The following is a 20,793-nucleotide window of genomic DNA, read 5'->3' as shown; positions in this document are numbered from 1 at the left end:
GTCAGCGTTTGGGACAGTAAATTGCACGTTTCAATTGAGAAGCGACTTCCCCTCGGGTCCGCCGCCGGTCCCCACGGGCCGGCCTTGAGCAGAACAGCATGTTGTACATCCATATAAAAAAGGAGGAAATATGGCGGTACTTTCCTCTTTATGATGGAGTGATTAATCTGTCAAGCATATTGGTGCATAAATTCCCCCTCTCTGTGCAAAATACTGTTTTAGCTTACTTTATGCTATATTTTATTTTTTATATTGCCTATAAACAAAGCGTCACAAAGGGCTAATGTTCTCATCAGTATTATTACAAAATGACCATAAATCCAATGTCTAGTTAAAATTTTAAGTCCATTGTTTTGAAACAGTTCGTCGGAAACATGATTTAATCTCTGAAAATAAAATATAAACGACCGTGTTTGATCTTCAGGACTTATTTTCATTAACTTCCTCTTCCTCATCGCTGTGTTCAGCACAAGTCATGTTGCCTTTTGGGGATGTTTTTTTTTTTTTCCCCCTTATACTTCAGTAGAAATGCCTTGACAACACTGTGCTGCTTATTCCATCCTGAGAGACTGCAAACTAAACAGCAGAAACACTGTATATACGCTTGTTTAGTGCTATGCAAATCATCTTTGCCGGGGGTAAAATTAACATTTTTAATTAAAATATTAGCACCAAACAAACACGGAAAAACACACTAATGATTAAATCATATTCATAGATTCTCATAGTGGAAAAAGAGGAAAGCATTTGTACCTACTCTTGTACCACATTAGTGCAAAAAATGTGTTGGATATAATCCTAATTAATTTATCATTTTAATTCTTCACAAGCTGCAAAACGTTCTTGTGCTTTCTTTGAGAAATTTTAGTTTATGTCCACCACTTTCAATATGTTTTGAACATTCATGCAAATGTCATGTAAAACTTGCTTTTCGTTACGTTATACAGATAAAAACAAATGTCAATGCATATTTCATCAGCTAGTATCAACTAGCTAAGGCCTCAACTAAAAATGTCAGTCTGTTTTTAATGCTACTATAACGCCCTCTTTAGGATGTAAGGGGATACTACAGATAAGAAGAAAGGCGTTTGTGCTGCTTTATTGCTTGCTATTTTACTTCAATAATAGATAGACATTCTTCATATAGCAAAAAAAAAAAAAAAATATTGCTGCTTTAGCATACTAGGTCCAGTTATCTTCATTTGTCAACTTAAAGGAATTTACTCGTCTGGTCCACAGAGGCACAGGAGAACCCTCTGGTAGTCTCCCTTGGTGTGTTCCTGCACAAAAAGCACAGTCAAATCATGCTGCTTGTATTTGCAACATACGTCTCCATCCTAGGGCTGAACGATTTTAGGAAAAAAAAAAAAAGGTTTTGCCATTTTTCTGACGGATATTGAGATTTCGATTCGATTTGCAATTTTTTTTCTTCAAATGACGCTTCAGCGCAATATTCACAACATACAGTAACATTTACAAATATGACAGAAAATGACATGCATTCAAACTATGACTTTAATAATGCAAGTACACTAAAGAGGTTTTCAAGGTTTTTAAATGGTTGAACAAGACCTACTGTACTACTTGCCATCATGCAGAAATATATGTAGTAGGATAAATATTAGCAATTAAGAAAATATTCAACCAACGTTTTTTTTTTTTTTAAATTGTACTAATGTACATGTTCTTAGTGGATAAATGTAAGATTATAAGAAATCGTTCAGCCCTACTCCATCCACTAGTGGACTCACCATGATGGTCTTTTGAAGAGACTGGCCTTGGTGGGCTTTGTATTCCGAGCAGATCTTCTTCAGGTCCACTTCACAGCGCGACACAATGATCCGGCTCACCACCTTCTCCTTGCATCCTTTACTCTGAGACAAAGCGTGAAAACATGTCAGCACTTTCTCGAGTTGCACTTATTCGGCTCTAAAACACATACAGATAATTGGACTGAATTTGAGCATTACTCCCCGCTTACGATCAAAGTCAGCAAAGGTCCGATTATCAGATATGTCTAAAAGATTATCCTGAGGAGCGGAGTGCGTTAAGGGTGATCTTTCCTCCCTGAGGTAGAAAAACAACTGATTGTGTTGAGTGGTTGTAGAACGTGTCTCACAATAATAAACATTATGAAATATCGATCCATATGAGTAAATGTAAAAATACCAATGAGAAGAATTTTCAACCACAATCTATTGATCAGCAAAGCCGATTGTTAGCTTAGCTAACTGTAACTACTTCTCTTGGTATTTATTGTGTCCCTTGTAGCGCCATGCTTCCTCCCACCGGTCACTTTCGGTTACTGCGACAGATGATGTGTTGTGGTGGTCACATCAAATAAATACACCATAAGCAGTAAAAACACATTTTTGTCATGTGGGTGGTATCTCACATTTTCAAACCCGTTAAGGTGTTTAAAAGCACTGTGCGCGTGGAACCATCTTCATACAACCTTGCTGCCTTTCGTCTGCCAACATCTCATAAGGATGGACAAAAGTATTTGAACACACCCTTTAATTCATCAATTCAAAGCTTCCAATGCTTTGTGGATCCTGTTTGTGGAAGATCTTTAGCATAGTTGGACAAGTGTATATCGTTGCTGTCATGTCAAAAACACTTATCTCCATTTTTTTCCCACTTTCTTATTTTTTACATGAATCTTCTTTCCGCGCGACAGACATCGCATTAAAGTGAAAATTTAAAAAAAGTTTCCAAAATCGGAGATAATTGCTTTTTACAGGACAGCGACGATATGGAATACTCAAGAGCCCTGACCTCAACCCCATCATACGATACATCAACTGACAAGCTGCATCGTCTGGACATTAATCAATACGTTTACGGTCTAAAAATCCATTCATGTATCTGAGTGCTTGTTCATGTCCCCATCAGTGCACAACTCCAGTGTCCATTTATGAAAACATCTCTATTATTACTGTCGCGTACGCATGTACCTTCATAGCCTCGTGCAGTTTGTTGGCAAAGTACAGCTGTTTGTTTTCAAAGCTCTGCACTGGGGAAAAAACAAACAAACAATAAATAAGCATACTGATAATAAGTAATACTGCGAGTCATGTACTCGATGTGAATCTCAAGTACCTAGAACCAAGAAGGACCTCTGTAGGTCTCCTTTCACTTCCTTCATGATGCTCTCCTGCATGTCGTAGGGGCTATAACTCTTGTACCTCTGAAACACTACCGAGGACACAAGTGTACAATGAGCTGCTTTATGTTCCTATTTTTTTTATTTATTTTTTTTTATGCATTGTTTACACAGCAATGACGTGTGCTGAACCTCTTTGCAGGTGGGGGACGCTCCTCTCAGTCATGATGGAGATCCAGGTGGCCACGTCCGTTCCTTTAGTTTTCACGCCGGCGTCGTACAGTTTCTGTGTTAAATCAGTACGGACGCCAGCAAACGATCACATTTTTATCATCAACGTCGAGTGTGTTTGAAATAATTGATGGTAGAAAAAGGATCAGGAGCACAAATGACACCGCGTCCCTTTGCAAAGTCATTTGGAAATGGCATTTATTTTAATTATGGCCCTCTTAAGTCCCTCTGATGTTAAATACCAAGCAAACAGCCATCAAGGGCATTTTATTAGGAGTGCTTAAAAGGAGCGACGCATGTTTTATTACAACTGTAATTTAAAAATGACAACTTTTAAATGTGCCGATGTTGTAAATATGAATCTGTTCGTGATACCAAGTGTGGACACAACTTACTCTGGCGTCTTCGTCAATCTTTTCATAATCCACCACGGAGGACGGCTCGTCTCGCTTGGTCTGCGCGGAAGGAAGGTTGGCGTTGGGTCTCAAAATGATGAACCGAAACCACATCACTGGCATTAGTGTCAGAGCGCACCTGCACCAGAGCCAGCAGCAGCTTTGCAAAGTTTCCCGAAGTGTCGCCTGCAACGTCTTTATCCAGGTCCTTCTTGAACACTGTGGAAAGTAAGAAAAAAAAATCTGAAGGAAAGCTATATGTGGTGGTACGTTTACGTAGTCAATGCAGAAATTAGCATGCAGAAAGGCTCTAATTGTTTTAGATTTTTCATGATAGTTTTTTTTTTTTATCTTTTAAATGCAGTTAGGTTCCATTCTTTTTTTTTTTTCCAGAAAATGTTCAATGCAGGCCCACTAGTTGAGACCAGGCATGCTGATTAATATAGGATTTGTGGAATATGAGTTAAGCAGCAAAATCCACCCGTTTTAAGCCATCTCGTGGTGGCCATTTTGTCACTTTTGACTGAAAGTGGCATCACAGTTGCGCAGGGCTCAGATAACGACCAATCACTGCTCACCGCTGTTTTCTGAAGCTAAGCCATGATTGGTCGTTACCTTAGGCCTGAGCAACTGTGATGTCATTTTGATTGATTGATTTATTGATTGATTTATTGAACATTAAAACAACATGAAAAACACGAAGGAAACAAAAAACCCAAACAAAAAAATCTAAATAAAGGGTCAGTACTTATCTTAATTCAGTAATTGTTTATATGTTCAAGGGGAGTAGGAAAAAGTAAAAAAACTTGTCGAGTCCTACCCCTTGTTCACTATAAAATATTGGAAATCATGTTCTATTAATACTAATTTTCAGTCGACAGAAGTGACAAAATGGCCGCCCCCTTAGATGGCTAAAAACAGGTAGATTTCTCATATTCCACAAACGCAATATTAATCAGAATGCCTTATTTCAACAAGTGGGCCTGCATAGAACCTATTCTTGAAATAAATATGTTTGAGTTGACTTCCATTTTAAACTAGATTTGTTAGTTTTTCTGAGTCAATTTTTTCATTAAATTGTTTCAGTATTTTTTTTTTTTTGCTCTTAAATATGGAGTATTTGTTGAGTGCAGGATACAAAAAAAAAATTAAAAAGCTCACAATAAATGACTGTACTGTACGCCCGAACATTCATACTAAAATAAACACCTTTAACATAAACTCCAAAAGCTCATTGAGCGACTTTGACAAGCTCCTATTAAGAAAATTGCCGAAACCCTTGACTAGTTAGCCAAAACAGATTGTGAAGCTTTTGCCAAGCCTGGAGCATGGCATACAAGTTGGATGATCATTTGGAGAATTCACCATGAAAAAAAAAAATGGTGCGTGGGCCCATTCATTTTTAGTTGTTACTCACACTCCTTGTAGACTTGCTTGATCTCCTGCAGCTCAGAGTTGCTGCGGGAGCACAGAATCTCGATGAGCGTTTCCTCATCAGTGCCGAGGCCCTGAAAGACAAGTCCACATCGTGTTTGAACATTTCAAAGTCACAAGCTATATACAGTAGTATGTAAAAGTCCGCATTCTGCACTTTCCCCACAAGAGGGCAGTGCCGCTCTGGAAATGAGCCAGCTGGCATACCGGACAAAGAGAAGCACAATTGTGGTCTGTTGCGTACCTTAATGGATCCTCTGATCTCTGAGGCATCATACTGGGACGTGCTCTTCATCAGACCAAGGATGACCGATTCCACAGAGCCAGACAGCGCTCCCTTCAAAGCTGAGATCATGTCCTAAAAGAAAACAGCATCACATTGAGGCCACCTTACACGTGATCCAGCAAAGTTTCCCATTTTCATCAATTACTCTATGTTAAGGGTTACTTAAATCCCCAAAATAAACTTTATTTACCTTCTTTGCTCTCCTTTCATAAGCAAAGGCAATTTCCCTCCTCTGAGAGTATGTCCGCCTTGTTAGAATGTCAATGATGGTCTGTTCGTCCACACCTGAAGGCCAGAAAAAACTCCACATTAGGTACAACGGAACACTAAGATACAAAACAAAAAAAAATGTATCAAGACTACAAGAAAATAATGTTATATTTTGATTAACACGGTCAGTGGAATACTGATTTGAAGGTTTGTTAGTGGCACTGGTTTTACTGTACAAAAACAGCACTGGATCATTTGGAGTTTGAATCTCGACAGCATCCCATCCTGTGCGGCGGTTGCATTCTCTCCCTGTGCTTGCGTTGTTTTTTCTGCACGCACGCTGGCGTCCGCTCGCATTCCAAACACACATGTAAAGGATTGTCCATAGGTGTGAATGCTAGTTTGAGTTGGCTATTTATATGTGCCCTGCGACTGGTTTGTGACCAGTCCAGGATGTACCTGGCTGTCAGCGCCTGCTCACCTGCAAGCCTAATGGAGACCAGAGCTGCAGACAGCTTCCCCGTGACGTCACGCACCTATGGACACGCCCGTGTCTCCATGTCGGAGGTTGACATGATTTTGTTAGGGTGCTTATTGGTGTTTAAATAGCTACATTTAGTAGAAAAAAACGGATAGCCAGAGATTGTGGCTCCAACATGGCGGGCTAACAAATACCAATTACATGACTGCAAGCAATCTTCAGAAAATGGACACGTGGGCAAGGCATCAAATGAGTCTACAAAAAATATGGAAAGGCTTTGATTCACCCCCCCGCCCAAACAAATTTGAGAAAGAGTGCTTTTGAAATGTTGGTATGTTTTAGCCGAAAGAAATGCTCTGTTATTTCCAAACGCAGTCAATGTACACCATCAACACTTTTACAGAAACAAATAACCATCCTGACAAAATGGAGGGCTTGTTCGCTGTTACCAGAAGCTTCCATAGAGAGTTTTGCACAGCGCTCCGGCAGCACTGAGCTCACAGACTTGGACGGCTTCCCAAAATGTTTTTTTTGGTTGTTTTTTTTTTTTTTTTAAAGCCAGGATGCTGACTCACAACTACCGACAGTCCGTACAGAGACGCTTCAGCTACGTTTTTTTTTTCAATAGGAATGTCCGCAGTGTATCTTGCCTTTAGTTTTGATAGCTGTCTCTATCCTCGCCGCATCTCTTTCAGGGTCAAAGTCCAAAGCAGGTATAACAGTGGGGTGCTTTGGCTCATGGCACTGTGGAATGAAATAAAACATATCTGTCAATAATGTAAAGCCATGATAATGATAACATGTCCTGGAAAGAGTGGAAGAGTGTAAAAATGTTTGACTTGACCTCAGCATTGAGGGCCAATTGCCCCAGGAATTCAGCCACCATCGCCATTTTCACTGCCCTGCCAAAAAGTGACACATCATGTGATGATCAATCAGTATAATCCCATCACTAAAGCAGAGTGGAACACCTTTGTTTAGTCTACTGATGCAATCACATTCTTCTAGCGCACACTCAGCCATCCCATAAATGATGGACAAAAGACAACGGTATACTCTACGTGCCACTGTGTGTTGGTTTTCAGTCAATGCAAGTATTTTAATTCAGAGGCAACTTGCTGATCATTGACACACATCCAGTGGACACGCCCTGGACTGCAGTATGAAATCACACCGCAGTCACACATGTGGAGGCAATGTGAGATCAGTGGATTGTTCTGAAACTGACAATGAAAACTACACACAAGAGCAACAGCACTTTTGTACAAACAATTCATGATAGTCCATGAATCAGCAATTTTTTCTTTTTTTTTTGGTCAAGGTCCTAAAACATTGTACAACAATGCTAGCTACTTTTCAACAGTAGCCAGCCTAACAAGAGTGAAACTTACCTAACTTGTAGAGGTTGGCACAAGACTGACGAATCCTGTGTTGTGTCGGAGTAAAGGGTGTGGAGATTTAACGCCACTGCGACTGACGCGGGGAGGACTTCCCCTTTCACCTCCTCCTTTTTCCACCCACTCCTGACTCCACCCAGTTGAACAAGCAGCCACTGCAAAGTTGATTCTGACAAAGTCAAGCTACTCAGGATTATTTAGCAAAGCTTTCTGATATAATAAGGTGACCACACATCCGCTTCAAAGTTTACAACTTTATTGCTCTTCCATTTTAGAAAATGACAACTGAGAAGAGACACAAAAATGAATGCAAAAGAAATACTACATACTACTCTCCGAGTTTCGGCATTGAGTATCTCATGCGTGCTGTGTGATCTTAACGTGAATACTGGATGACATTTTGAATGTGTTTGTTTGTTCGATTCTTTTTCTTTTTCTTCTTCTTCCCTCCTGGCCTCCCTCCCGGCCCTGCTGCATTTCCATCGACCGAAGACTGCTGCAAGAAACACAGTGCGACATGACAAATATTTATGATCATCACTTCTATGATTCAAAGTGCAACAGAAAGCTCTAATGAGAGCCAAACGCACACTTTATCAGATATTCTGCCTTGCCAAAGGATAACGCTAATTTATGATTTTAACCGTGTAGACTTCTAGTCAGGCATGTAGTGAATGTCACTGTGCTGACTAGAGTTAACTGTGCTGAGCGGAGTAGTTCACACTGCAATGCTCTCTATTGTACATACAAGCATGCAAGCATTGGCACTGGTTCAGCCAGTCTCAGATGCGCTGGGCCGAGAGCATTTCATTGCGTATGTCTTTTGAGATTCCTGTGTTCTCGTATGTGTTGACAATGCGCCTGATTGTATTTTTCACCTGCGGCGCAGATCGCGGGGGGAATGTGCAGGGGACGCGGCCGTGCTTCTTGTGGAAGGGCAGCGCCACAGTGGGATCCACAGGCACCCAGGGCACGGAGCCGCTGGCGGGAGTCCGGGGGAGATCGCTGTGGACTTGGTGCAAGTCGTAGGCAGTCCGACTCGCTTTCCCGTCGGCCGCTTTTAACAACGTCACAAAAGGCTCCCCTGGTTTGTGGGTGACCAGGTATTGCCCTTCTTCCATTCTACAAACACACATTGCATCACAGAAGGCGTGTCAGTGCACTCGCCGTGACTTCTTTTGGTAACTGGAATGTTGAAGGTAGAGCGTGGCAACTCCATTGTGAGTGAGTAGTTGTGCAATTCCAACATAAACAACATGTAAGCAGACGAGCATCACAGATCCATGACTGTTGTCGGGACCTGACAACAGTCATCAATTTGAAACAGAACATATAAAGAACTCAACTTCTGAACTACCAAGCCTTACCGGATATGCTCTCAACAATAATTGTGAGACCTCTAAAGTCAAATGCCCCAAAAGCTGTACAATTTTGAGCTCAACTCGTTTTTTGCAAAAAAAAAAAAAATGCCTTGGATAAAACCAAAACTTAAGCTCAAACCTATCATAATGCCCCGTGTCAGTTAATATTGTGAGACCTTCACTCTAAAAGATGAACTCTACAAGCGTGTTTTGCCTTTTCTTTGGCCTTTAGTGATGCCACAGATAAGTAACAGTGATGGCAAAGAGGAGTCGTGTGATGCTAAACTTTGGCACTTGGAAAGTATATGACTACTCAGCGCAATATGAGCCGTACGATTCATTAAATATGAATTACATTCACAAATGTATTTTACCAAACACTAAACACAGAGCTGAACACATAATGGCTATAATAAGCATAATGAAAATGACCAGTGATGCTTGCCAACAAATGTCTCATTTGTTCTCGCAATTATGAGTTTGTCAGACATCTTCAACTGCCGAAAAGTGGTTTATTTCAGTATATAGTAGTTAAACTTGTCTTTACAAGTCTGTATGATGGGATAGGAATGTTCAGGTCATTATGTCACAAGACTATCCTATTATCTGTATTGGTGTTTCGCATGTTCAGGTCCCAGTTTTATATGACTGAAAAGTATTTTTTTTTCAGACATCATTGTCAGGGCAAGAAGCAGTCAGATTTTGAATGACTGATGACAAGATGGCTGAGGCAATTGTGTTGAATGGTCAAATCAGCTTCCCATTTGTTGCAAATTGAAATCACGTTCCCATTTGCTGTCCTTGCGGTCTGTTTTTTTTTTTTTTTTACAGGTCGTTTGAGTGTTCACTGATTGGAAAAACAGTCAATGAAAATATGTTACACTGATTCACAACGCAAAGAAATAATGAGCTGGAGTGGGGGCGAAGCGCGAGCAATCTCGAGTGTTTGTTGTCTTTACAATGTCTTGCGTTGTTAGCAACTTACTTTGTCAGCTTTTTCAAAAGGTGGTGCAGAATGTTTAGTGACTTCACTGGCCTGCGAACAAAAATAACCACGTGTCACCGTGTTGATTTGGACATGCACTGCAGTCAATCTCAACACTCATTAAGTTGACAAAACCAAAGGCTGCGATCGTGATGAAAACGTGGCCGTTGTGTTCCTCCCGATCGGATGCTTGCATTACCAGATTTATCGTGAAATCTCAAGTGGAATCATCACACGAGGAGGCCGATTAGTTTCATCTCAGTCGTCTTTCAAAGCCGACAACTCACTTGAACCTGCAGGAGATGTTGTCTCTCCACGCGTCAGGCAGCCTTCTGAGCAGCGCTACTTTAGAAGTGTGCGGATTGATGTGAGCTACACAGAAAGGAAAGGATAGAGAGGAAGCTAATGAGTGCAGACAACCAGAGCTTTTCTCCATCAACAACACCACAGCCAGTGCTGACAAAGGAGTGCAGCATCTGCCATGATTTTCCTGAGCGTGTGCCGTCTCCTTTCTCGCCTCCCCTCAGTCATGAACCGAATGAAAGCCACAAATAGACAAATAGGAGATGACCACATGATGAGCCATCAGCCACAAAGAGGGAAGTCTTTTATCAGCTGGGCCAGTTACGTAAGCCTTTATTTTTTTTGGTCAATTTAGCTTCAACACGCTGACGCGTCAGTAGGAGACTGAAGGAAGATGAAGTGGTTTTCTAAAAATATGTGAGTTATCAGAGAGGTTTTCCATGGTTACACCCATGTTTTCGCAATGGGCACGATAACCGTGCCCTCAAACAACCAGTAAAGTAAACTTTGGACTACATGTTGAAAGGTTTTAAAATATAAACCAAACCATATGATGTGCAACTACACAAAAGAAAGACTTAAGCTGGTCTTTAAGCGTCCCTGGATCTTGAGGTCTGAGCGTGCATTTAGGCTGTGGCTGTTGTTATGGCAACAGCATAAACTTGAATTAGTTTGCAGTGGGAGGAGGAGGTGAGTCATCTAAAGACTATTCTGCTGGTTCATGTGGGAGGGTCCACTTGCCTCATTCAATGTGGGGGAAAATAAAATCTCTCCTTAAAGGGGAAGTCAACCCGGTTCATTAGAACATATTCTGGAAAAAAATATGTTTGGGTTGACTTCCTCTGTCAAGCCACAAAAATGCAACTTTCAAGTACTTATAGAAAATGAAAGAACTAAATAAAATCAGTCTTGATTTTAAAATTAAGTTGTTGTTTTTTTTTTACCTACGAAGGAAACTGTGCTGGAGTGAAGTGCCGTCTCTGTCCAAAGATGGCAAGCCTCACTGCTACTCAGACACTCCACCCCGTGACACAGCTGGTACTCCAACTTGGGCAAAACATGCACTGGTACAAACTGGTTTGAAGGACAATAAAGAGGTATGAGCTTGAAACACATTGAAATGACATTCGCACCTATTTTGACATGCATACCTGGCTTGGGTTTTTAACGACACGCTTGGATCGGGCTAGAGAGACTGAGCTGCGCACTACGATGAGAACATCTTGGAGACTGAAGAGCTTGTACAGCAGGTTGCCTTTCTCCGGGGGCATGTAGTCTTGTTCGTCCTCAGCGCCAGCCTGCAGATCCTGAGACAATATTCCTGCACGGGGTGGTGAAAAATATAGGTCAGCCAGGTACCAATAATAAGCATAGACAACTCAAAATGTATTGTACAAGGCCTGTGATTCACAAAGTGTTGTATGAGTACTAGTGCATAATGTTACAGTGACATACTTTTTTTTTTTTTCATCCAGCACATAGTAGTTGCATTTACTTTTAAGTATAATACAGTTGAACATGATCTTTTAGAACGGTTTGACTTCTAACGTTTATTTACCGACCATTTTTAAAAATGTAACTTCTGTTAATCAACCATTATTTAACTGTGCTTTATTTTGCTATATCCAAGCAGTGCTAATGTTCAAACTGTGGATAATGTTGCAGTATTACATAATACTTTATACAGAGGAGGCAGAAGAGCAAGTCCGGGGCAGGTTCCGAACAGCAAGTATGCACCGATTTAAAATCAATTATTTAATGACATAACTGAGTTAAAAAACAAATCAATTAATATATTTGAATTAACTAATTACATATTACAGGACTCTTGAATTTTCCCCTCTGGAGATCAATAAAAGATTATTTTAGGAGGCCCGAGTGACCTAAAACTTAGTAAACCTTTCTTTGGAAGTAAGGCCAAAGAGCAGCTTGACTAACTTCTCTTCTCTGGAGAGCTCGTGTGGGTCACTGGAGGAGCAACTGAGGTTTCTCCGCTCTGTTGCCGGTTCCTCTCCAAGTAAGAGGTCACGCATGGTTTCACTAGAGATAGCGGGAAGGTGTGGCGTGGGGGTTCCACACATCGGGTGGGTGAGACGGTCTCCTGGGACAAGGCGGGGCATTTGGTGGCCGTGTCGCCGGCCGTGCTGAACATGGCCGTCTGCATGCGCAAGATCTCCCCCAGCTGGTCGGCTGGGGCTTTCGCTTTTTTGGATGCTTGCCTCGCTCTTTTAGGAGAGGGCAATGCTGAGGTGACGGACTCGGAGGCGGGGTCGGCGGCAAACGCGGTGGGCGTCGCGGCTTGGGATGGTGATGTTGAGTCATCAATGATCAATCTCTCATCATCAAAGTCTTCATCACTTTCTTTATCAGATTCGTACGCTGGCTTTGTGGTGTGTGCCTCATTAGCTTCCCCGACAACCGTCGGACTCATCTGCTCTGTTGCCGGGTAATGCTTGAGATCTGTCACCGAGCTGCACATCTCCTCTTGTGAACTACGGCCGAGAGGATCCGTGAGCTGTTTTGCCTCGCTCGAAAGAGGCGAACTCGTATTTTGAACATGTTTAAGTTGCTCGTTTTGCGTCTTTTGCACTCTCGTGATTGGTGCCTCTCCAAAAGTCTCCAGGTCAGTGAGGTCCACTCCAAAGTCGAGATCATCGCTGGTGTTGGAGATCACATTTCTTTGGGAGCCCTCCTGGTTTGGAAACAGTTATGGCGGTGTCATTGAAAAGACAAAAAACAAAACAAAAACGTGCAAAAGTTATTACTTTTAGCCGTGTGAGTGTCAGATACCAGTGAGGGTTCCCAATCGTCCTCAGGGAGTTCCGTCATTAAATGGAACATGTTTCTTTTTCCATTCTTCATAAAAGAGAGCTTCAAACTCTCCTCGTGGTAGATGAGACTCTTTTGTTTCACGGTTATTTCATTGTCTAGTAGGGGTGATTCTATGTAAACAGTCTTCTTCTGACTGACACCTGTGGGTAGAGTTACAAGTGACAAAGGATTTTATGACAGATTGTAATCATGAGTCATGACGCTGGAATCTAATCTTAAAGAACAATAAGACACAAGTAATTATTTTAAATATGTGCTGAAGGTATGTTTTTTTTTTTAATTTGGCTGTTTTCCCCAAGCAATTTTTCATACAAATATTAACTGTAACTAGACATTTGCAATTTCTGGAGAAATTGCGTGTGAAGGTTGAAATGAGGAATGAAAAATATTGAAATGTGGAATGATTTTGAATGTTGTGGGATGATATTGAAAGATGTGAATGTAATTCTTTTTTTTTTTTTTGAATGTGGATTTGATTTTTTTGTTTCCAATTTCCAAAGTGAATTGAATAGGCTGAAAATTTAGAATTTTAATGGGAATGACGTGAATCTGTTTTGTTGAATGTGTCAGTGAGAATGAATAGGAATTTGTTGTGGTATCTTTATTTGGGGAAATGTTGAATTTTTGGTAAATCGGTATTTTTGGAATGTGAATTGAATGAGCTGAACGTTTTGAATTTCAAATGGGGGTAATATGAATCTTCTTTGTTGAACGTGTCATCTGGAGTAAACGGAATTTTTTGAAAATGCTAAATATTTGGACAGTGGGAATTTTGGGCAAGTTGAAAATCGTTTCCAGGGTGAATTTAATGAGCTAAATGATTTGAATTTTAAATGGTAATGCTGTAAATGTGTAATGTTGAATGTGCCATTGGAACGAATGACAAACAACCCCCTGAGGGGAACTCAGCCCCATTGGGAAAGAATGGGGAATTTTGGAGTGAAACATTTAGAATTTGGGGAAAACTGTGAATACTTGGAATGAGATAAATACTAGCCTCCAGGGCGTACATTTTTGGAAGATGTTAACATTGGAATGATGTGAATTGGATTAATTATGTGGAATGAGAAGCATGTCAAAAAAGGGAGGAATTAAAAGAAAAGAAAAGAAATGGTCAGTCCTTCAGCTTTCACACAATTTTGACTTTACTACTGCATTGGCCAAGTTTGTAAACATTCAGGTTAGAGAATGAAATTGCATCGTAACCCACGGCCTCTTGCGCGCTCTGCTGGCCTCTACAATTTCAACCCCAAATAGCCCGATTACAGTGATGCACCTTTGCCATGGTTCACTTTAATGCAAACAGGAAGTTCCCATCTCTGAGCAAAGTCAGGGCCGTGGTTGTCCAACAGTGTGACCAGGGCCTCTCGGGTGAGACACACATGCGGCTCATAGCGTGCACACAGCTTCTCGGCATTAATATCACTGCTGATTGCCTGCAGAGCAAACCAATAGCACAATGAGAGGAATACTTGGACTCCCCCTGGTGTCTTTTGTGAAAACTGCCACAGCCAAAATGAAGTTGCGAAAGACCCGACGAGGTCATGCACCGACTCTGGCAGGCAGTCACAAAAAAAAAATCTTTGTGCCTTACTTTATAGAAGTAATTAAAAAAAATAAAAAAGTGAAACAATTGCTTACAGCATGCATGTCCTTAGCTTTTTTGGCTGGAGGATTTTCTGATGAAACACTCTGATAATCCGTTGCAAGCTGTGCATCAGCAGCCATTATCACAACGCCTGTGATATCCACACTGCCCTGGGGAGATAAAAAGTGTCCAAATACGGAAATAAAGAAAATGAATCAACATAAAAAGAACAGTTTTGCAATTCAAGTGTTTCAAGTTGAAGCTAAAACCACAGCAGATATTATACAGAATGGGTCCAAAAATGGCTGGAACAGCCTCAGTGAGAATACATTACCATGACAACAAGCTGTTTTTCAAAGGTGAGAGACAGTCCCGGGTTGAACGTTCCGCCAGTCAAACTGGTCATCTCACATATCTGATAGAGCTGAGGTAATGTTTGGATATACTCCGAACGTGCCCTCAAATAATCCTGAGGATAGAATCATTTTTAGTTGAATAATTAAACACAAAACAAAAAATGGCATTGTGTGCAGTCACAGAAGTACCTCTGCATATTGCAGTGCTCCCTGTGATATGAAACTGTAGTCGCCTGCACATATTTTGGCCACATCTTGCAAGTACCTCTGAAATTGCATCACTTCGTGGTCTACTCGGGCTTTCAGGTGCTGAAATATTAGCATAACACTCAAGTGAAAGAATGCAACAAGGATTTGCCTGATGAAAATGACTGTTAAAAGGAGATTACCGTCACCTGGGGAGGATCCCTGGGTTTCTTACTACACAAAATGCTAAGATACGCCCTCTGCTCATTGCTCGACAGGCTGGACACACACGGGAAGGGCATTCTGGGTTGAGGAAAGACATCATCTGCCTCATCCTTGACCCGTTTGAGCTCCTCATATGCATTTGGTGATTGTTTACATCCCTCTGGAGCCTCCATAGTCATGTCTATGTCCGTGGTGTTGCTGCAGGAGTCATCATTGCTGCTGTTATATTTAAATTGTGCAACTTCTTTGGTAGTAGACTTTAGTCCGGACTGAGCACCACACTCTAGTTGGGTGCTGCCATTCTCTGCAGGACTTGTGTCGATAGGAAAATAGGAGTGGAAAAACAGAAGTCACAGTAATTAAAGGGACGGTGAATAAACATCCATGCTTGCCTGATTGCTTGCCCACTGCCAGTCGCCGTCTGCCTCCTGAGAGTTGACACGAGTTTAGCGTCCCTAAATGTCCGAAATATAAACCAGTCGGGGTTTGTGTACGCATTCATGCTCTTGTATGCTTCAGCCTGTATAAGTGGATAAGCGATCGCCACGGTATTTTTGATTTTGTGGAGGTGATCATGATGAAATCATGTTTTATGTCAATAAATCCAAACTATTGTGCTGAACACTTTTATACTTTCACAGGTTGAAGTGGACAAGAGTAGTAATGTGCATTTGCATTTTGGTGGCGATCAGTCGCCGTTTTAGACAACAGAACTGACAAAGCGAGCGATATTACCACGCTTGGCTCCCTCCCGTGACGTAGACAGCTGAGACCGAAAACATAACATAAGCCACCACAAAAGCACCTAACAATAAAAGACACACCAAGGTCATTAGAATATACTAATTTAGAGGTTACAAAATGTTAGTTTTCATTCCGGGTGCATACCACATTTTGAATGTGTAGATCTACTGACCGGTATGCATATTAGTGAAGCAAAACAAAACGTTTTGGATCAGGGTTAAATAAAAACAAAATTAAAAACCAATACAAGTGTTTAGTTTAGTTTTATTTAGCACACTGATTTTACCTAAGTTTACTCATATGATTTCACGCTCTTCTACATTAAAAAAGGCTTGGTGCCCAAGAAAAGTTGTTTACATGTTTACAAGTACTTCTACTTTTAGTATTTATAGGTAGTTTCATAGTATTAGGGCAACTCAGCATTGTGTATAGTTTTGGGTTCCATTTTAAAATGCACTAAACATTTACAGCTAAAAAAAAAATGAAGGCTGCAGTATACATATGACCCGATTTGTTCACTATTTGCGACTACTGTTGGTGATTAGTCAACTAGCAAAATAGTAGTTTGTGGCAGCCCTACTTGACGCACTTGCACCACACATCATTGCGTATTGCGTTTGTGCAAGCATGGTAGCGAGTTTAAAACAATCGAATCGAAAATTGGGAACTGAAAATCGACAATCGAATCGAAGCTTGAGTGAATCGTTACACCCCTACTAATCAGCTTTTCTCCAAGAGCACATGTACAGCCAAGTATCGCGGAACCCTTCTTTTAGGTTCATTGAAGAGTCTAAATTGTCCGTAGATGTGAATATAAGTGTGAATGCTTGTTTGTCTGTATTTTCTCTGTGAGAGATTCAGGGTGTACCCTGCCGCTCGCCCAAAGCGAGGACACGCGCTATAGAAAAGGGATGGATGGATATTCAGAGTTTCAAAAGTATCCTCTCTGGAGATAATTTTTCAAGTCTTCACTGCATCAACCATCACTTGCTTCTGGTTTGTGAGTTTAATGAAAAAAAAAAAAAATTTAAAAATCTATGAGCGCCCAAAACTGGAGGTATTTTGCATTAAACAATTCTAATTAATCAATGGCAATTGTCATATTATTCAAACATTTCTAAAAGCAGAAACTTACAGTAAATCACATCTGGGCTGGTTCATTTAAAATCCATTGTGCATACCGACAAATTTCAAAATACGTTGGTAGCTAAATAAATAAATAGACAGAATTGAGATCATAAGTTCATTCATTAGCATACCTTTGTAGAGAAGTCCACAGCTCTCTACAACTGGGTGCCAGGGAATATTGGTCATAAACGTCTTTGGTGAAGAAAGGACCGTCAGATACTGGAGGGTCCTCCCTTAAAGGAATGTGCATTAAAATTTAGTCTATTTCATATAGGTTGACATTTTATACATTTCTATTCTGTAAATGCAAAATCACAATCAGATTCCGTACTGATGTTGGCTAGTTTTACGCTGCCATTGTTGTAAATTAAAAAGTCTGTAAACGCAGAGGTTGACGTGACATGAATATTAGAAACTACAAATTAACTTAATCATGGTCCTAATTCTCAAGTACAGGGGATGATTGAATAACAAGACAAGCAACATTTCAAGATTGTGCAATGAAGAATGGCAGAGATGGCCATTCTGTCCCAGGGATGGAATGGTCTGTCCGTCTGGGATCCCATTTTGTGGACGCAGGACAAGAAGTTTTTCAAAAAGGACGGACAAAGCAAGGACCTAACCGGATCAAGTACCGACTGACTTGTTTTGCTGGGATCTTTCAAAAAGCAGGACCACTGTTCTCTTCTGCAATACCACAGAACCGCCTTTATTAACTGCCTGCACAACACTTCATGTGCGCTTCCCTGCAGTAACATTACACAGGCATCATCTGCCCACTAGTGGTTCAACACATGTAATATTTTGGATTTCACCAGACAACCCCATTTCACTCACCGACGGCTGACAGAAAGGGGCCCAACCTGTCTTGTGTGTGTAATCCGGGATAAGGTATGTATTGGGCGTATGAAAAAGGTGGTTAGCATTTTTGTTTTGTTAGCTGTTAACATTTAGTACATGCCTTATTCCTTTGCAAGTATGTCCTTGTCTGGGACATCTCTACAGCGTAATAATCTCTCCAAACCGTGATACATGCTCATGCAGCACTACTGTAAAATTAAAGCTACGACCCGGAAATTGGAAGTCTTTCGTTCGCCTCCTAAAATAACATTGCCTTATTTTGCAATAGTTATTTTATTGCGAAATAATGCAATAAAAACTGAAAACCTATTGCGTTATAACACAAAAGTTTTGCAATAAAACACAATAGTATTGTGTTATGAGGCAATCTTAAATATTCTCGTGATGTCCCCTGGCGGGCTCCGTAGTCTGGTGACGACTGAAAATGACATCACAACTGCACGGCTGACCTGTTTTCTGAATCTGAGCCATGATTGGTCGTTGTGAGCAGTTGTGATGTCATTTTCAGTCGACAGAAGACAAAATGTCCGCCCCCAGTGATGGCTAAAAACAAGTAGATTAACACTTATTCCACAAAGGCAATATTGATCAGAATGCCCTGTTTCAACGAGTGGGCTTGCATAGAACATATTCTTGAAAAAAAAATGTTTGCGTTGATTTCCCCCCTTTAAATAATGTTTATAAATAATGAAACCTCTACCGTTAGCATCCCTCTCACGGCATGCACGGACGCTTTTTTTGGGGGGTGGCGATGGACTGACGGAATGTTAGGACGGAAGCGCTTTAAAAGGACGAGGACGGACGGGATCGGAGCGTGATTATTTTTTTGAATAAGGACGCAATTGTTACTGATATTGTATGTAATTTTCTGCCTGGTGAGCATAATGTTCTGTTTCACAGGTGTAAATACTGCAAACAATATAAATAGTTAATTAACTTAAGACCTTTTGCTGTGGCCCAAGTTGCTTTTGTTTGTTTATTAAAAACTATTGATTTAAAGTTATATACACACAAAGATAGATAAACAAATCACAAGTTTTTCTTTTAATATTTTAGTGATTATTTGAAGGACTACTTTTACATGTACTTGACTCATATTGTAAAGTAATATTAATTTCACTTGAGTACACTTTAAGGCTTTCATTTACGTATATTGCTAACGAAACAGCATAGTCGATTAGGGTTTTGTCAAATCTGTACATTCAGTACCAACTAAACACACTATTGTAGTTAACGCGACCACAATAACAGCCATTTTACATCCTAATTGTAACACTAAATTACTTCAGTGCAGAGTACATTACGTTACATTCTCAGGGAACAACCACGAGCTTCTTAGCAAACACGCACTGTTTCAAAGGTAAGGCGTATTGTCAGATATGATGACAACCAGCACAACAATTTTCACTATTTCTTTCTTCGAAATAAGAAATATTTACTCACCACACCAGGTCCATTACTGTCACTGATTCACAGTACGCATGAAGTGCACAGGGAAGGGGCTAGCCAGTTAGCAAACAAGCCGGGTGGCTCTCTTCTACTGAGGAAACAATGTCAATTTTTATCGCTCTTTGTACAGTGCTGCCGCCCTGCGGATCCTGACCAAATTAGCCTGTATTAGACGGTCAATTTTTGTATGTAATGGACTGTAGCTTCGAGCCTATGAAGGACCAAAACTGCCAAAATAAAAAATAAATAAATGTGGAAAAAAAACAATATAAAAACTACAATTAAAATAATTAAAATGAAAAAAAAAAAGATATTTAACTATAAAATATATTTACTTTTTTATTTATTTCCATATTGAGTTTGCTATTTATTTTTAAATATTTTTTATTTTTGTATTTGTTTTTACTTTTAATTTTTATCATATATTTGTTGTTGTTTTGATGCTGGAGGGGAATGTGAACTTGTGCTCCCTTCTAGTTGTACCGCCAAGCCTATTTTTTTTCTTATCCATATACTGTATCGTTTTACGGTCATAATGCAGATATTCATCTCCTTTCTAACCTGACATACGGTCTTCCTCTGTTGCACTGGTTTCACTACTCTTTCCAACTCCTCAAGAGGAATTGAAACCATGTTTGTCTACCTTTTGTATCTGCGTGGCGCATGATGGATTTTGATCTAAAATTAAGAATTACGCATAGTTTTAATAATCAAATGCAAGAATACACTCAACAATAACAATACAATATAATAAAGTAATATATAGTAAATAATCATAAATTGGGTTAAGTTATACCAGTGGCACAATTTGACCACGCCCTTTGGCACAAATTACCCCAAGGCCCACCATTTTGAAAGAAATGCATCCTCCGCTGTTTGTGCTAGCATTACGCTAACTGGGTGGATATAGATACATTATAGACTCATGATGTAGCTTACTAAACCACTCAAACATGGGTGAACTGTTTTCAAAGTTTTCTATAATTGTTCAAACACAGCAATAAAAAAAAAAAAAAACATCATAGAAATTTTACTTTGGAGGGCAAAAAAAAGGGGATCTTAAATGTGCTTACCTATCAAGCCATGTGTATCCATTCCCTTTCTTTGCAGGGTGAGCGAATTGAATGCCTCTTCAAAAATAAAGTATGTGGTCACATGACCGACTTCTTCTATGGTTTTCTAAATAACAGGGTTCGGCACTTGTCTCTTGGCATAAATTACCTGACTCTCCAATA

General features: G+C 40.3%; 2 protein-coding genes across 11 annotated transcripts; both read right to left on the bottom strand.

Moving 5' to 3' along the window:
- Positions 1-1,083: 1,083 nt before the first annotated feature.
- Positions 1,084-7,620, bottom strand: LOC147148709 (annexin A2-like). The gene is made up of 13 exons (XM_086028253.1): positions 7,535-7,620; positions 6,988-7,045; positions 6,794-6,887; positions 5,643-5,737; positions 5,411-5,524; positions 5,150-5,240; positions 3,872-3,951; positions 3,733-3,792; positions 3,299-3,392; positions 3,103-3,198; positions 2,958-3,016; positions 1,752-1,874; positions 1,084-1,280 (listed from the first exon to the last, which is right to left on the bottom strand). The coding sequence occupies exons 2-13, from the start codon at positions 7,033-7,035 to the stop codon at positions 1,221-1,223; spliced, it is 1,014 nt and encodes a 337-aa protein (XP_085884379.1). The 5' UTR covers positions 7,036-7,045; positions 7,535-7,620; the 3' UTR covers positions 1,084-1,220.
- On the bottom strand, positions 7,579-20,669 carry ice2 (interactor of little elongator complex ELL subunit 2). Of its 10 annotated transcripts, XM_086028244.1 has the most exons (18): positions 20,632-20,669; positions 17,380-17,481; positions 16,112-16,181; positions 15,769-15,831; positions 15,355-15,574; positions 15,155-15,274; positions 14,944-15,078; positions 14,663-14,779; positions 14,298-14,457; positions 12,980-13,161; positions 12,128-12,881; positions 11,341-11,510; positions 11,134-11,263; positions 10,174-10,258; positions 9,887-9,937; positions 8,419-8,662; positions 7,870-8,036; positions 7,579-7,709 (listed from the first exon to the last, which is right to left on the bottom strand). In XM_086028244.1, exons 1-17 carry the CDS (start codon positions 20,651-20,653, stop codon positions 7,917-7,919), a joined length of 2,745 nt encoding a protein of 914 aa, XP_085884370.1. In that variant the 5' UTR covers positions 20,654-20,669; the 3' UTR covers positions 7,579-7,709; positions 7,870-7,916. The 10 variants fall into 10 exon arrangements, with proteins under 10 accessions (XP_085884370.1, XP_085884368.1, XP_085884371.1 ...); XM_086028242.1 differs by lacking the exon at positions 7,579-7,709 and having other exon boundaries at positions 7,780-8,036; XM_086028245.1 differs by lacking the exon at positions 7,579-7,709 and having other exon boundaries at positions 7,780-8,036; positions 15,361-15,574; positions 20,632-20,668.
- Positions 20,670-20,793: the final 124 nt, after the last annotated feature.

Source organism: Filicampus tigris, chromosome 4 (assembly GCF_054856515.1).
Source record: "Filicampus tigris isolate MCC_2025a chromosome 4, RoL_Ftig_1.0, whole genome shotgun sequence".
Taxonomy (NCBI): Eukaryota; Metazoa; Chordata; class Actinopteri; order Syngnathiformes; family Syngnathidae; genus Filicampus; species Filicampus tigris.
The sequence above is the reverse complement of the archived record's forward strand: the minus strand, read 5'-3'. Positions and strand labels throughout refer to the sequence as shown.